We start from the raw sequence: 17,995 nt of genomic DNA on the forward strand, positions 1-17,995 counted from the left end.
GAGCACCAGATTTGAGCTCCCTGAATCACATAACAAATTTCCACTGGTTATCTAATTTTACATACGGTCATGTATATGTCTCAATGCTACTCTCTCAATTCATTCCACCCTCTCTTTATCCTGCTGTGTACACAAGTTTGTTCTCTATGTCTTTGTCTCCATTGTGCCCTGCAGATGGATTCATCAGTACCATCTTTCTAGATTCTGTATATATGTGTTAATTTGTGATATTTGCCTTTCTCTTTTTGACTTACTTCGGACCTCCTTGGTCACTCAGACTGTAAAGAATCTGCCTGCAATGCAGGTAACCTGGGTTTAATCCCTGGATCAGGAAGATCCCCTGGAGAAGGGAACGGCTACCCACTCCAGTATTCTTGCCTGGAGAATTCCATGGACAGAGGAGCCTGGTGGGCTACAGTCCATGGGATCACAAAGAGTCGCACACAACTGAGTGACTAACACACATATTCTGACTTACTTCACTCTGTATAATAGGCTCTGTTGCTGCTACTGCTGCTGCTAAGTCACTTCAGCCGTATCCGATTCTGTGTGACCCCATAGACGGCAGCCACCAGGCTCCCCTGTCCCTGGGATTCTCCAGGCAAGAACACTGGAGTGGGTTGCCATTTCCTTCTCCAATGCATGAAAGTGAAAAGTCAAAGTGAAGTCGCTCAGTCGTGTCCGACTCTTAGCAACCCCATGGACTGCAGCCTACCAGGCTCCTCCATCCATGGGATTTTCCAGGCAAAGTACTGGAGTGGGGTGCCACTACCTTCTCCGATAATAGGCTCTAGGTTCATCCATCTCTTTAGAACTGAGTCAAATGTATTCCTTTTAATGGCTGAGTAATATTTGATCATGTGTATGTACAACAACTTCTTTATCCATTTGTCTGTTGATGGACATCTAGGTTGCTTCCACGTCCTAATTATTGTAAATAGTGCTGTGATGAACATTGGGGTACACGTGCCTTTTAGGATTATGGTTTTCTCAGAGCATATGCCCAGTAGAGGGATTGCTGAGTTATGTGGTAGTTTTATTCCTAGCTTTTATAGGAATCTCCATGCATATGTCACATTTTGCTTATCCATTTATCTCTTGATGGACACTTGTTTCCATATTTTGACTATTGTGAACAAAGCTGCTATGAAAATGCATGTCCAAATATCTCTTGAGACTCTGCTTTCAACTCTTTTGAGCTTAGGAGTAGAATTGCTGGATCATAAGGTAATTAAATGTTCAGCTCTTTGAGGAACTCCCAAATTATTTTCTGTAGTGATTGCACCATTTATTTTATTTATTTTCCTAACAGCAATGTATGTGTCAAATTTTCCACATTCTCAACAATACCTGCTGCTGCTAAGTCACTTCAGTAGTGTCCGACTCTGTGTGACCCCAGAGACAGCAGCCCACCAGGCTCCTCCGTCCCTGGGATTCTGGCAAGAACATTGGAGTGGGGTGCCATTGCCTTCTCTGCAACAATAACCTAGTAGGTGTGAAAGCCCAAGACAAATGCAAATCAAAACCTCAGTGAGATGCCATTTCACACCAACAATACTAATAGATGTGAAATGGCATCTCACTGAGGTTTTGATTTGCATTTCCCCTGGGCTTCTCTGGTGGCTCAGACAATAAAGTGTCTGCCTGCAATGCAAGAGATCCGGGTTTGATCCCTGGGTTGGCAAGATGCCCTGGAGAAGGAAATGGCAACCCACTCCAGGACTCTTGCCTGGAAAATCCCATGGATGGAGGAGCCTGGTAGGTTGCAGTCCATGGGGTCACAAAGAGTCAGACAAGACTGAACTTCACTTAATGACTGATTTGGGTTTCCCGGGTGGCGCTAGCAGTAAAGAACCTGCCTGCGAATGCAGGAGACTTAAGGGACTGTGAGTTCTATCCCTGGGTCAGAAAGATCCCCTGGAGGAGGGCATGGCAACCCACTCCAGTATTCTTGCCTGGAGAATCCCACGGACAGAGGAGCCTAGCAGGCTACAGTCCATAGAGTCGCAAAGAGTTGGACATGACTGAAGCAACTTAGCACACAATGACTAATGATGTTGAGCATCTTTTCATCAGCTTATTGGCCATTTGTATATTTTCTTTGGAGAAATGTCTATTCGGGTTATTTATTTATTTAAAACTGGATTGTCCATTTTTTTATATTTATCCCTCATTATATATTTAAAGCAGATTTCATATAGGCAACAATTGGGTCTTGTCTGTTTTATCCAGTCTGTCTTTTAATTGGTGTATTAAAAGACTACTCACATTTTAAATGTTTTTTGATAAAGTTGGATTAATATCTACCATATTTGTGACTATTTTCTATTCTATTCTTTGCAATTCTTTGTTTCTTTATTTGAATATTCTCCTTTTTTCTTCTCTAGTTTTTTTTCTTCTCTAGTTTTAATACAGCATTTTATATGATTTCATTTTCTCTCCTCTCTTAGCATGTTAATTATACTTTAAAAAAGCTTTAGTGATTTCCCTAAAGTTTGAAATATACATTTACAACTAATCTAAGTCCAATTCCAAATACACTATACCAGTTCATGAATAGTGCAGGTATCTTATAAAAGAATTATAAATCCCTCCTTCCTGTCCCTTATAATGTTGTCATTCATTTCACTTATCTATAAGCTGTAATCTCCCAACACATTGTTGCTATTTTTATTATTTATTTATTTATTTGTGATTGCGCTGGGTCTTCCTTGCTGTTTACAGGCTTTCTCTAGCTGCCGCAGGAGGGGCTACTTTTCATCGTGGTGCGTGGGCTTCTCGTTGCGATGGCTTCTCTTGACATTGAGCACAGACTTTAGGTGCTTGGGCTTCCGTAGTCGCAACTCATGGACTCTAGAGCACCGGCTCAATAGTTGTGGTGTGTGGGTTTAGTTGCTCTGCGGCATGTGGAATCTTCCCCAACCAGGGATCAAACTTGTGTTCCTATATTGGAAGGCAGATTCTTACCACTGTACCACTAGTGAAGTCCTGTTGCTATTATTTGAATAGCTGTATATTAGATCAATAAAATGAAAGATTTTATGTTCATTTGTTCCTTCTCTAATGCTCTTTTTTTGTTATATAGATGCAAGTTTCTGACCTATACCATTTTTCTTCTCTCTAAAGAATATCTTTTAATGTTTCTTGCAAGACAGGTCCACTGGCAACACATTCCCTTGGTTTTTGTCTGGAACATTCTTTATTTTTTCTTCACTTTTAAACATAATTTTGCAGTAATGAAGACCGAGCACAGCCACAAGTAAATAAATAAAATAAAAATAAGCAACAACAACAATAATAATAAAAGAACCTGGTAGAGATTCTGAAATAAATATTTATGAAAGTTTGTGGGCCTCTTATGATTAGGCCCTCAGGAGTTTTTGATTCTCAAGCTAGTCCACACAACCTCCAGAAATTTGTCAATTACTGTTAACATGTTCTTACCAGTTGCTTGCTCCAGTGGCTTCCATTCCCTATAAACTGTGATTGTCTGTAATTGCCTGTCTATCCAGTTTCAGAGGCAGTAGCTTGCCCTGAAAATTTTTTGTTTTAAGAATAATTACATAGAAATCTAGAAGGAAATATGTCAAAGTGTAATGGTAAACCCACAAACATGTTTTTTGCTTTTGTTGAGTAGTAGAAACATGGTACATTCATGTAGGGAAATAGTATGCTTGCTCCTTGGCTGCTTACTTCGCTTCAGTAAGTGTCCGACTCTTTGTGACCCCACGGACTGTAGCCCACGAGGCTCCTCTGTCCATAGGATTCTCCAGGCAAGAATACTGGAGTAGGTTGCCATTTCCTAGTCTAGGGGATTTTCCCAACCCAGGGATAGAAGCTAGGCTTACTGTACTGTAGGCAGATTCTTTACCACTGAGCCACCGGGGAAGCCTAGAACTGAAGATTAACTTTACTTAAAACAATTAAGGTGATGCTGATCAGACCACTGCATGGCCAATTTTAAGATGACTGTCGGAGCCGACTGCTATTTTTGCATATAGTCGCCTCCCTCCATCTGTGAAATCTCTTGCCCTCTGATGTCAGTGGGATAGGAGTTGGCCTTGGGACAGGAGTCTACCCTCTCCCTACCCGCCCCCCTCCATAGTTGGCATCCAAAATAAAGCAAATTTTCCTTTTCACCAGTCTTGCCTCTTCATTGGCTTTTGAACAGTAAGCAGCTGAACCCCACTTTCGTTTACACAAACATACATTTTTATACATAGATGATATATGAAAGGATCCACAAGAAACTAGTAATTGTGGTTGCCTCATGGACGGAGGAGCCTGGTAGGCTGCAGTCCATGGGGTCGCTAAGAGTCGGGCACGACTGAGCGACTTCAATTTCACTTTTCACTTTCATGCATTGGAGAAGGAAATGGCAACCCACTCCAGTATTCTTGCCTGGAGAATCCCAGGGACAGAGGAGCCTAGTGGGCTACCGTCTATGGGGTCACACAGAGTCGGACACAACTGAAGCGACTTAGTAACAGCAGCAGATACGACTGTGTGACTGAGAATGCACTGGGAAAAAGAATTAAGGATAGGAATGGGAGAGAGTTGATTTTCTCAGTTTACTTTTTATTCTTTTTCACTTTTTTACGACTTACTTTAACTTTGTGTGTGTGTATTTGTAATGGAAAAAATGCCATTGTGTCCTCTATTCTGATTGATTTCAGAACACTTTCAGGACATGGAAAGAAGAATTGTAAAACTTGGTGTCAGCTGTGGGAATAGTGGCCCATGTTCCCAGTGTGATTTGCCAGTAGTCAAAATTATAGAGACAGAAAGTAAAATGGTGTTTGTTAGAGTCTGGAGCTGGCGGAGGGAATGAGGAGTTATCGCTTAATGGGTATTGAGTTTCAGTTTTGTGAAATGAAAAGAATTCTGGAGATGGATGATGTTGATGGCTGTGCAACAATATAAATGAAGTTCATACCATTGAACTGTGCACTTAAAAATGGTTGAGCTGGTAAATTTTACGTGTATTTTACCACAATTTAAAAAATTGGAAAAAAACCCACAAGACAGTTCTTAACATTTTAAAGTACAAATATATAGAACTTTATAATAACAGAAAAAGAACTATTAATGACAGAGAAGGATAAGTTAAGGTTTTCCCAGATTTTAAAAAAACCTAAAGAACTTATTGCTATAATAGCAGACACGCCCTACAAGAAATGCTAAACAGTTGTTCCAACTGAAACGAAAGTAGAGTAACTAAAAACTGTACAAAGAAGTAAAGAACACCAGTAATTATACCTACATAGTTAGGTGTAAAATCCAGTACTGTTGTATTTTTGGTTTGTAGCTTCTCTTTTTTCCCTATATGATTAAAAGACAAATGCAAAAACAACAATTATCTATGTCAATGGGCACACAATGCATACATATGTAATCTGTGACAATAACAACATAAGGAAGGGAGGATGAAGCTATGTAAGAGCAGAGTTTTGTATACTCTTGAGGCTAAGTTGGTTTAATTCAAACTAGATTATTATTAACCGAAGCTGTTACCTCTAACACCCGGCCACTAAGAAAATAACTAAAAACAAAATCAGAAAAAGAAATGAGAAGAGAATCAAAATAGTGCACTAGAAAAAAATTAAGCACAAAGTAAGGCAGCAGTAGGAACTTCCCTGGTGGTGCAGTGGTTAAGACTCTGAGTTTCCAACACGGGAGCTGGTGTTCAATCCCTGGTTGGGGAACTAGATCCCACATGCCACAACTAAAGAACCTGCATGCCACAACTAAGACCCAGTGCAGCCAAATAAATAATAAATATTTTTTAAAAAGATAAAGCACAATAGAGTCACCCCAGTGATGTTCCTGTGTGTTCAGATTGCTGAATTTGAGTGAACCATCCTTGAAAAAACAAGGGACTTCCCTGGTGGTCCAATGGCTAAGACTCTGTACTCCTAATGCAGGGGGTCTGGGTTCGATTCCTGGTCAGGGAACTAGATCCCACATGGCACAACTAAAGACTCTGCCTGCTCATCAAAGATTGAAGATCATGTTTGTAACAACTAATGCCTGGCACAGCCAAATAAATAAATTGAAAAAAAAAAAAAGAAAAAACAAAATACAATGTGAATAGAAAGACTCATCACTGCCACCCCCCATCCTTTTCTAAAAATAATTTATAAGAAAAAATCATTAATATTTTACGTAATTAGTTTCACCCAAGGTTCACACATGGAAGAAATAGCTAAGACATAACATCATAAATTCTCACTATGAAATAACAATAGAATCTGATATATTCTGAGTATTTGCAAGTTGGGAGAGAGCCTCAGAGATTATATTACTCATCCCCTCACTGCAGAGATGAGGTAGGTCACTGAGGCCCAAGAAGGTCTAGTGTGGGACCTTGGGGTCTAACCCCAGGGACAGCGCCTGGGTAGAATGCAGGCCTCCTGAAGCCTAACTCAGGGTGCCCTCTACTCCTTCGTCTTTATCAAAAGTAAACATGCTGCTGCTGCTAAGTCGCTTCAGTTGTGTCCGACTCTGTGTGACCCCAGAGACGGCAGCCCACCAGGCTCCCCCGTCCCTGGGATTCCCCAGGCAAGAACACTGGAGTGGTATGCCAGTTCGTTCTCCAATGCACAAAAGTTAAAAGTGAAAGTGAAGTCGCTCAATCATGTCTGACTCCTAGCGACCCCATGGACTGCAGCCTACCAGGCTCCTCCGTCCATGGGATTTCCCAGGCAAGAATACTGGAGTGGGGTGCCATCGCCTTCTCCGAAAGTAAACATAAAATTCACCAAATGATAAAGTGCACATGCTAATGTGGGCAAGAGCTTCAGTCGTATCCAACTCTTTGTGACCCCACGGACTGTAACCTGTCAGACTCCTCTATCAGTGGGATTTTCCAGGCAAGGATACTCAAATGGGTTGCCATGCCCTCCTCCGGGGGATCTTCCCCACCCAGGAGTTGAACCTATATCTCTTACATCTCCTGCATTGGCAGGTGGGTTCTTTACCATTAACTGCCTCCTGAGAAACCCCACACAAGGTGGTGCAGATTAGCAATTTGGTCTTGCAATGTGATTCCTTTAGCCATCAGTCAGTTATGTAACCCACCTTGGAGTGGGAATTTTTCATACGAGATTGTTCAGCATTCTGAGGGAAGACTCATACAGGCTAAACACGGCTTCTTCGTGGATTCAGGAAGATTTTTCATGGCTCTTAGCCTGTGGTGGGCAGGCTGTCAGCTGCACAGCAGAATTCCAGTTTCCAAGCAGCACTGTGAGGTGCGTCCTGGCTTCAAGCAGCACAGCGATATCTGTATGGTGCATGCAGGATAACCTTTCTTCATCCAGTCTTTCCCCAAAGGAGGGCCTTTTGGATTAATCATTCCTTCGACAAAATGGTGAATGGTCCACACCAGTCTGAAGTCCACTCCTAGGCGTCCCTACTATATTGATATAAACCATAACCATTATGAGGAAAGGCGTTAGCAGACACTGTCTCTGTGGTCTCTGGTGTTGGTCATGGGAAACTCGCCCTGTCAAAGGTTGGTATAATGTTGGCCTTTTGGCTACAGTTTCTTGCCCCGGGGGAAATGTCTAGTTTGCAGACCTCCTCGACAGCAATATTCCCACTCAACTTTCATGGGTAACCACTTCCCTGCCCAGGTGCAGTAGGCAACGGTGTGGTTTCAGGAGCCTGGGTGATCTGGCCTGGGTCAAACAGTAGAGTCGGGCCCTTCCGGGTGTCTCCAGGTAGTGCCTTTAACAGGTAACCACCAGGGAGCATCTGTAACTGCCTGTTGGCTATCAGACTTCCTGTGCTCACTCAACATCTCTTCAAAGCCAAAGGAGTCAGCAAACTTGTCATGCTCTGTCAAATAGCTGGTTGAGTTTACAGCTTCTCAAATTTAGCCTTACTGACCTCACAGGCGTCCTTGTAAAAAGCATCAATAGCAACTCTCTTCACAGATGCTTCTCCATCCTACTTTATCTGAGGATCATCAGTGCCCATTGTAAATACTCTGGCAGGGATGGGGCCATTTTGGTGGGTAGAAACAGCCGATCTCCGGGCGTCTTGTGAGTATAGGTGTGCAACCCCCATCTGCTACAGACCCCGGGGCACTGGGGAATGCCCAAACTGCCCGAGCCTGTGAGGAACACCACGCCCAGGCCTCTTTGCCTCCCACCAGCCAGCCTGGGCCCCTCATCAAGAGCAGAGGCAACAAGAGGATGAGCTAGATACAGTTTTTGTTTTTTTTTGTTTTGTTTGTTTTTAAAAAACCTTAGATTTTCTTTATTCATTGGTCCATTTCTACAACAAATATATCCAAAACACTACACGATAAAATTATTTACAACATTTCCAAATGAGAAGATTCTTTCTGCCCTGCTACTGCTATTCACACACAGTACTTCCACAGCACATCATGAGAAGATTCAGTTCAGTTCAGTTCAGTCGTCAGTTGTGTCCAACTCTTTGCGACCCCATGAATCGTAGCACGCCAGGCCTCCCTGTCCATCACCAACTCCCAGAGTTCACTCAGACTCACGTCCATCGAGTCAGTGATGCCATCCAGCCATCTCATCCTCTGTTGTCCCCTTCTCCTCCTGCCCCCAATCCGTCCCAGCATCAGAGTCTTTTCCAATGAGTCAACTCTTCGCATGAGGTGGCCAAAGTACTGGAGTTTCAGCTTCAGTATCAGTCCTTCCAAAGAAACCCCAGGGCTGATCTCCTTTAGGATGGACTGGTTGAATCTCCTTGCAGTCCAAGGGACTCTCAAGAGTCTTCTCCAACACCACAGTTCAAAAGCATCAATTCTTTGGCGCTCAGCCTTCTTCACAGTCCAACTCTCACATCCATACATGATAAGATTACCCTGTACTCTCAACTGGTTAAGAAATGTGAAAACTAATAATGTAATCACATTAGCCCTCCTCAATATGTGGCAACATTTTAGAAACCTTGAACTTCATCTTGCAACATCTAAAGAGTTCAACAACAGCTTTCCCCATTGTACTTTACGAAATAAGTTGCAGGGACTAGGAGAAGAATCACATTGTCAAGATAACTAACTGTACAGAAATGGATTTAAAAAGTCACACCTCAAAATTACTTTTTGTGAATTTCACACACATTTACAAATACCACATTGTCATCCAGCTTGTTTACTTGGATTTTCTTTGCTTGGACTGCACGACATTGGTTATGTCTTTAGCAGAGCTAGGGGCTGAAGCAGAGAGGATGGTTCACGATGTCCATTTTCCATATTGTCAGAAGCCACAAGCCAGCTCTTCACTTTGAGCGTTTATTTGGCTTGGAGTTTTGGACTTTTCAATTACCTCTTTGGGCTCTCTGTTTTGTCCAGAGACTATGGCAGCATTTGCCTTGAGTTCTAACCTGGGAACAGACCCCTGTAGTGTTGTGGCTGGAGTTTCCTTTGGGACCAAACTCTGTGAAGGGCCTGATGGTCAGCTTGAAAATTCTGGCTGTTTAGGGCCTGAGTTTTCCAAGCTAATTCCTTGTTTTCCAGGTAATGGCTGCTTATCAGCCTCCTCCAGACCAGCTGGGTGAGTATCTGGAGTGCTTGGATTCGCTATTTTTCTTCTACCAAGGAGGTTTCTTCTTCTGTTTATTTGCATTGATGTTATTTTGCTTATTGTGTACCCCAAAATTGCCTGTAGAGATATCACTCTGCAATAAGTTGACCAACAATGGGTTTGTTCGTGTGACATCCTTATTGACTGGGAAGCCTAGATTCTGACCACAGAACATCTGATTTCCATTGGGTGCACCAATGGAAGGTGCGTTGAAAGGCATCCGATGGCCGGAGAAGTAGTTTCTGGGGGCACTGTTTCCCTGCATGGCCTGCACATGAGGGCGGGGGAACATGGTGCTTTGTTGCATGCTAACATCAGGCATCATCTGAGACGAGCTATCATTATTTGCTATAGTAGCAGGATCACCATGCTGCTGGGCCATACAGGTATATGTATGTGTGTGTGTGTGTGTGTGTGTGTGTGTGTGTGTGTGTGTATGTATATATATATATATATATATATATATATATATATACACAATTTATGTATTGGCTGTGCTGGGTCTTCATTGTTTCATGGGCTTTTCTCTAGTTGTGGTGAGTGGGGGCTACTTTCTAGATGCAGTGCACAGGCTTCTCACTGCAGAAACTTCTCTTGTTTTGAAGCACAGGCTCAAGGGTGCATGGACTTCAGTAGTTGTGGCACATGTGCTCAGCAGTTGCAGCTCCTGGGCTCTAGAGCACAGGCTTAATAGTTGTTGGGCTATATAGTTTTAAATATTGTTTTTCTTTCACATTACTTTGTAAACATGGTTTTGTGTTTCTCCATGTTCTGGCAGCAGCAAGCTGTTTTATAATATTAGTATTTAATAATTTAAGCTTTCATTATAGGGTTGTTTGCAGCTTTTTTGAGTCCCAGTGATGTAAGTGTTTTAGTACATATAGATTTTTTTTCTTTTATTCTATTTCACTGGGTTTTAAATTCCTAGATGAGAGATTGGGTCAAAAGAAAGCCAGTTGGCTCTTGCCAAGTGTTACCTAAGTATGCCTCTAGAAGGATTATTACCTGGCCCTAGACAGGTGTGAATATATCTGTTTCCCAACGCTGATACCCAGCGTTGGGTATCTAATTTTTACTTGGTTTAATGGTTGTTAATTGGAACCATACTATACTTACAGTCTTTAATTTGTATTTCCCTAATTACTAAGGAAGTTGAGTCTTTTTAAAAATAAATATGTTGTTTATTACTTGTTTATCCTGTTAGATGCCTACTCGATTCAAAGCAACAGACATTCTGAGTGCCCACTCTGTGCTAGGAGCTGTGTACATCCCTTAAAGGGGCAGTGACCTAATAAAAATGATCCTTTGGAATAGGGTGGGGGAACCAGGATAGTATAGGAAACATAAGAGTAGCTATACTCTCTCAGTAGAAGCACAGTCCTGGCAAACTGCTTGGGGAAAGGCCTGTGGGTGGAAGACAAAGAAGGGAAGGGTTGACTCTGCCTGAAAAAGATTAGGCTTTTGCAGGGTAGGTGACTTTAGAGCTAGGGCTGAATAAGATTTATCCAGGTGAGAAAATAATGTATGGGGAGAGGGGACAATATGAAAAGAGGTCAACAGGTTGAAAAGTCTGATAATATGGTGCTTGTGTAATGGGGCTGTGACTCTTCCATTATAGCTAAGACACAGGATGCTGGAGCTGAGGAATGATGGGACATTGGCTGGAAAGGAAGAGTCAGGACTAACCTTGGGAATCTGACCTTGGTCCTGAAGAATTTTTGTTCTTTTTTTAAAAAAAGTATTTATTTATTTGGCTGCATTGGGTCTTGGTTGTGATACATGCAGTCTTTGTTGTGGCACAGGAGCTTAGTTGCTTCACAGAATGTGGGATCTTAGTTCCTAAACCAGGGATGGAACTCCTGTCCCCCCACATTGGAAGGTGGATTCTTAACCACCGGACCACCAGGAAAGTCTCAAATATTTTGTTCTTAAAGAGGAATGACAGGAGCTAATGTATGTTTTAGAAAGATGTTTCTGGTAGCTAAAGAATCTGCCTGCCAATGTAGGAGATGCGGATTCGATCCCTGGGTCAGAAAGATTCCCTGGAGAAGGAAATGGAAACCCACTCCAGTATTTTTGCCTGGGAAATCCCATGGACAGAGTCCAGCGGGGTATAATCCATGGGGTCACAAAGAGTTGGACATGAATTTGCAACTAAACAGCACTTTTGGTAGTTAATAAGAGGTAGACATGTTCCTTGCCTTTATGGAGCTCAAGGACTAGTGGGGGAAACAAGTGTTAAACAAGAAATCATAATTATAAGCTCTCATTGAATGAAATGAGTCCCCGTATGGGCCACTCTCTTCTTTGCTTTCCTGGTGGCTCAGATGGTAAAGTGTCTGCCTACTATGCAGGAAACCTGGGTTCAATCCCTAGGTTGGGAAGATCTGCTGGAGAAGGAATTGGCAACCCACCCCAGTACCCTTGCCTGGAAGATCCAATGGACAGAGGAGCTCAGTAGGCTATAGTCCATGGGGTCTCAAAGAGTCGGACATGACTGAGTGACTTCAATTGAAAGAAAAAATGTCATGCTTTGAGAGCAATTTATATGTAACAGGGGTAGCAGACCAACTCCAAAGGTCAGGGAGGGTTTCCCCTAGGAAATAATTTCTGGAGGTGTTTCTTCTTCTGCTCTTACACACACCTCTCACTTAAGTCTTACCATCAAACTTCACAGATAAAAGCAATGTAAAATATTTGAAAGAAACCCAGAATTGAATATACATATTCTACATGCATTTGTAAACCTCCCCAAATGATTCACCCTGACATTCCCTTGTATCTGGTCCCCAGTATCCCTTCTTTGTAAAAAATGTTAAATTTCATTTTATTTATTTACTCGTTTATTTTATTTTGGCTGCACTGAGTCTTCATTGTGGTGCACTAACTTTCTCATTGCAGCACTTGGGCTTTGTTGCCATAAGGTATGTGAGATCTTAGTTCTCTGACTAGGGATCAAACCTCATCCCCTGTGTTGGAAGGCAGATTCTTAACCACTGGACTATGAGGGAAGTCCCCACAGTATCCTTCCATTGACGTTATCTGACTTGTATACTGACCCCAACCTTGTGAGGCAGGCAGGCAAGTGTGACTCTCAACATTTTATTGATGAAGAATGTGAGTTTCAGGTTAGGTAACTTGCCTAGAATCACAGGACTAGTTAATATGTACAGGCATTTGAATCCAGGTCTTGTAATACCTATGTGGAATTCTTTTCTTTTTTAAGAAAATTTTTTTTAATTAGTAAAGGTCTCAACAAGTGGTCACACCTATGTTCTTTTTATTTATTTTTTTTAATTTTTTTGGCTGCATGTGTGGTGTGTGGAATCTTAGTTCCTAACCAGCCTGCTCTCCCTGCATTGGGAGAGCAGAGTATTAACCACTGGATTGTCAGGGAAGTCCCTAGGTGGAATTATCCTTGCAATGCTCATTCTTTTGTTTGTTCATTAATCCATCTAATATGCACTGATCACCTTCTGAGTGTCAGGCTATGTGTGAAGCAATCCAGAACCACAAAAGGTTTTAAGCAGGAAAGTAGCATGATCCAATTTAGGTTTTAGAACCTTCTTTTGGATGAGAGGACAGAAAGAAGTGGTTTTCAAAGTATGGTTTGAGGCCACACTGGGTCAGACGGGTCTTCCAGATGGCACTAGTGGTAAATAACTCACCTACCAATGCAGGAGATCTAAAAGATTCAGGTTTGATCCCTGGGTTGTGAAGATCCCCTGGAGGAGGGCATGGAAACCTACTCCAGTATTCTTGCCTGGAGAATCCCATGGACAGAGGAGCCTGGCAGGCTACAGTCCATGGGGTTGCACAGAGTCAGACACGACTGAAGTGACTTAGCATACATTCAGGCACTGGGTCAGTGGCTCTGGGGTTGGTGATATGCCAGGTTTGGGTACTGTTTTTTTCCCCTAATGCAATAGAAAGTGCTGTATCAGAGAAGAAAGTGTCAACTAATTATGAAGAGGTGCTGGCTGTAGCAACCAGGTGAGAGATGACACAAAACAGAGACAAAGGGATGTACCTGGGGGTCATTGAGCTAGCATGGCAGGACTTCCCACTCACCCTTAGCTCATACAGTAGCTGAGAAGTGAAACTGGAATTCCTACCTAGGTCCTCTGGCTACAGAGCCTGTGGGCTTACTGCACATAACCATTTATAGCCACTTCATGATTTTAAATATTTTGTATTTATTTCTCTTAGCATTTGTTTTGCATATCTCTATCGTGTCTCAAACTGCCTTCAAGCCTTGTATTTCCCCCTCATTTTCATAAAGTCTAGGACAGAAACAAGGGACAGATGAGTAAGGCCTTAAAATTTTTTTAATGTTTATTTATTTGGGGCTGGGTTCACAGGCAAGGAAAAAGTAGATTTGATAAACACAGACTAGGGAAGAACCGCAGGATACTGGGAGATGAGCAGCACCTCCTCTTCTATAAACCCCTGGCAGTCTCCAGGAAGCCTGAAGACAATAATCCCAGAAGCCCAGAGGGTGACCCCACTTCCTTCCCAGGGTTATTACTGAGTATCAGGCTGGAGCCGGCAGGAATTCAAGAAACTGTAAAGAAACCACAGCCTCAACAACCAACTCTCCAAACATCAACACCAACTACCTCGACAATAAAACTCGTTACAATTCATCTCCCTCCCACTTACAACTGCAGACCAGAAGGAAGCAGAGGGGCCTACGGGAAGGGCTCTTTGCTGCCCCTTCCCCTGCCTGACCCATCCTCATGGGGATGAGCCTGGTTTTCCCAGGGTCTTGGGGAGGCGGGAAACTGACACCCTGTCTCCGAATGGGGGCACTAGAGAAACGGAGGACACCTTCATTCTCTCCTCATTGCCAGATAGGTCAGAACTAAAACCAACTGAGGCAAAGGTTATAGTTGGCAGTGCCAGGAGAAGCCTGTCACATCCCAGTAATCCCAAAGCCACAGCGGCTAAACTAAGCAGGTCAGAGTTGAGGTGGGCGAGAAAAAGATGAGGAGGTGGGCGTGGCGAAGGCCTAAGGTAGTGGGAGGCTTCTGGGGCGCTGCCCTTAAGAATGACCAATCAGAGAGTAGCTTGCAGCCGAGGGGCGGGACCGGGGAGCATCTTTGTCGCGATTGGATGAAGGCCGGGAGCGGGGGGGCCGCGGCGCGCCTAGGACCGCTGCTTTGCAATTTCTCATTATATACTGCAGTGGCCGCGGCTGTGGAAGCCGGCTGGACTGCAGCCCACGTGCCTGCATCTGAGGCTCTGGCTTGCCGCGGAGTTCCTTGCCGCGGGTCTAGTCAGTTCTGCCCCCAAGGTTCTCTCCATCCTCTGTCTCCTAGCTCTCGTCCAGCTCCCGACCTCAGCGTCTGCAAAACAAAATGGTCACAACCGTGAATACTTCAGATGAAATAGAGCAGATGTTCCAGCCCTACAACTTCGAGCTGTTCCGGAACATGAGGCCCTTTTTGGAGGAGTACTGGTGAGACCTGTAGAAGGGGAAGGGCCATGTTAGGGGCCTAACTCTGATGACCGCTATTTGGGGGGATTGGTGGAATGGGGGAGGGCGAGACAGAATACCCACAGAGATTTTGCTAAGGAGCAAAGGTATCGGATTCCCCAGTACTGACTTCATGTCCCTGTTGTCCAAGGTACATACAGGTAGTGTGGCACCTCAAAGAGGTGAGAAAGAAAGGCAGGAATAAGAGGATGGGATGAAGAATTTAGGAGGAGACAGAAACCAAGCGGGGAAAAGTGTAGTGAGAACTCTGAAGACTGGGGTTGATCTGAACTCCTACTCCCACCCACCTTATAGACGACTCTCCATCCTTTGTGGCTGCATGTGTGCGCATGCGTGCATGGGCTGATGCCTGAAGACTGCTCTTCACAGTTATCATCTTGTTCCTCAAATGTTCCATCATCCATGCTGTGGAGAAGGAGGCAAAATCTGGATACTCTTCCAAAATTTCCCCAGACTTTGCCCTAGAGCCCCTCAGAGCTCCAGCCAATTTGCTATGACCAACCAGGCAGAAGCTGTTGCCACATTCTTTGTACATCACAGCCTTGGTTTGCTTCTAGAAATGGACCAGCAGCTGTCACCCACTCCCAACCCCGGGAACCTTGGTTATAGCTGCTGCCCTGTGTAAAGTACTTTACATATATTAACACTGTCAGGAGAGGAGTGTTATTCCCCCCATAAAAATAAGGAAACTGATGCTCAGAGAAGGAAGTAGGTTTTCCAGTGTCACACAGCTAGTAAGTGGCAGAAGTAGAATTTCAATCCAGAGCACTGACCTGGAGATGAGTGGACATTCCTCTAACCAGCTCCCACCCATAAGCCCATCCACTCTGCCTTCTGCCTGCCAGGACAACCTCATTCGCCATAGCTCTGATCTACCTGCTGCTCATCTTCGTGGGGCAAAACTACATGAAGGCACGGAAGGGCTTCAACCTGCAGGGACCTCTCATCATTTGGTCCTTTTGCCTTGCAGTCTTCAGGTAAGACCTTCCCCACTCCAACCTATCTTATAGACCCTAGACCCTCATTCTATCCCTAAGAGCTTTCTAAAAACCTCAGTTGCATCAACTGCCCAAGTTGCCTCCTAACTCTCTCCTTATTCTGTTCTTTCAGCTCTGACTCCTCTCCCCGGGTTCCACTCTCCTGTCTTCCTTCTTCTCCAGTTCCTAGACTAGTAGTCTCTGCTCTCTCTCATGAGACCTCTTGTGCTCATTGAGTCTGGATAATTCCAACAATTTCCCCAGCCTCTAATACTCTCTGCATCTAACACTCTCTCCCAAGACCTTCCAATAACTTCCCCAGCCCCTTCTTTCCATATTCCCTCCTCACCCCCATCCTGCCACCTGTCTCCTTCCAGGCTCCTACCCATCCTATGAACCCTATTCCCTAGCTCAGTTTTCAATCTCAGCCTCTAGCACTCCCTGGTCCCTCCCCAGCCTCCATGTCTTCTATTTTCTAGATTACTGGTTGGCTTTACCAGGTTGGCATTGGGATCTCAGAAGCTGTGACCCCTTTGGAAGGGTGGGGAGGTGGTGGAACTTGGATCAGTGACTTGACCAGGCCAAGGGTTAAGGTGCCTGGGAATGACCCTTTCACCCTTTTCCTCTGTTCCATTTCAGTATCTTCGGGACACTGAGGGTGTGGGGCTACATGGGGGCCGTGCTACTTAGGGGGAGCCCAAAGCAAACTGTTTGCTTCACCTCCTTCGTCGACAGTCCCATAATCCAATTCTGGTCCTTCCTGTTTGTTCTCAGCAAGGTCGTTGAACTTGGTGAGTGGCAAGGGTTTGTCTCTCTGGTGTCCAGTCAATTGCATCCCTCCACAGGCCCTCCCCTTTACCCATCACATGGAGACTTCCTTCCCCACCCCTGGGTCCTAAAAACACCTCTCACCCAAGCCCCTCTTCAGATTCTCTGCCATAAAGACCCCTCTCCCTGTCCTGAAAATTTCCCATGTGCCCCCACATCAAGTTCAGAGGGTGGTCCCAACACTAGGTGATATGTTAGCTATGACTCCTCATCTCCCAGGAGACACGGCCTTCATCATCCTGCGTAAGCGGCCACTCATCTTTGTGCACTGGTACCACCACAGCACAGTGCTGGTGTACTCGAGCTTTGGATACAAGAACAAGGTGGCTGCAGGCGGCTGGTTCATGACCATGAACTTTGGTGTACATGCCGTCATGTACACCTACTACACTCTGAAGGCTGCCAAAGTGAAGTCCCCCAGCTGGTTTCCCATGCTCGTCACCAGCCTGCAGATCCTGCAGATGTTTATAGGAGCCACTGTCTGTATCCTGGCTTACATCTGGAGACAGGAAAAGGGATGCCACACCACAGAGGAACACTTCTTCTGGTCCTTCATCTTGTATGCAACCTATTTCGTTCTTTTTGCCAAGTTCTTCCACCAAAACTACATAATTCCCAGGATCAAAGCCAAGACCAAGAGCCAGTAAACAGTTGGAGAAAGAGAAGAAGCCCCAAGCCCTCTCTCCTCCCCAGGGGACTGAGGGGCTGAGCTTAGGTTTGAGGGAATGATTAGGAAGCCTTTCCTGTATGGTTTCCCCATGGGATGTATACTCCAAGGTGGCAGGAGATGATGACAGTCAAGAAGTATCACCCCTGGAGTGGGGATATGATCTAGTACTTTGATGTTTCTGTTGTTAATGTGAAGGCCAAGCAGGCCCTGGGATGGGGGTGGGACTAAGGAGGCTCCCCCAAACTGAGTTATTTATGTTTCCAGAAATCTTTCTCCTTCTTGCTCTGTTTTTTAATTAAAGATTCCAACAAGGTTTTCAGGGTTTGGGGATTTACAGGAAGGAGGCGACTGCTGTGTTGGAGGAGGGCCGCTGGCAGTGGGATGATGAGTGGGTGAGAAGCTTACAACAGTGTGTGGAAGGCTGAGAGTCACACACAGAGACATTCAATAAGAA

The 17,995-nt window shown here is 44.3% G+C and overlaps 1 protein-coding gene, 1 non-coding gene and 1 pseudogene across 2 annotated transcripts; 2 read left to right on the forward strand and 1 right to left on the reverse strand.

Annotated features, from left to right (window-relative positions):
- The first annotated feature begins 5,881 nt into the window (after positions 1-5,881).
- On the forward strand, positions 5,882-5,954 carry TRNAR-CCU (transfer RNA arginine (anticodon CCU)). Its single transcript has one exon. It is a non-coding gene; the product is annotated as a tRNA-Arg (tRNA).
- A 1,187-nt stretch (positions 5,955-7,141) lies between these two features.
- LOC785229 (formylglycine-generating enzyme-like) lies at positions 7,142-9,858 on the reverse strand (annotated as a pseudogene).
- A 5,068-nt stretch (positions 9,859-14,926) lies between these two features.
- Positions 14,927-17,854, forward strand: ELOVL3 (ELOVL fatty acid elongase 3). The gene is made up of 4 exons (NM_001192306.1): positions 14,927-15,027; positions 15,912-16,043; positions 16,683-16,834; positions 17,091-17,854. The coding sequence occupies exons 1-4, from the start codon at positions 14,927-14,929 to the stop codon at positions 17,516-17,518; spliced, it is 813 nt and encodes a 270-aa protein (NP_001179235.1). The 3' UTR covers positions 17,519-17,854.
- The last annotated feature ends 141 nt before the right edge of the window (positions 17,855-17,995 follow it).

The sequence above is a fragment of the Bos taurus genome, chromosome 26, assembly GCF_002263795.3.
Source record: "Bos taurus isolate L1 Dominette 01449 registration number 42190680 breed Hereford chromosome 26, ARS-UCD2.0, whole genome shotgun sequence".
Lineage (NCBI taxonomy): Eukaryota > Metazoa > Chordata > Mammalia > Artiodactyla > Bovidae > Bos > Bos taurus.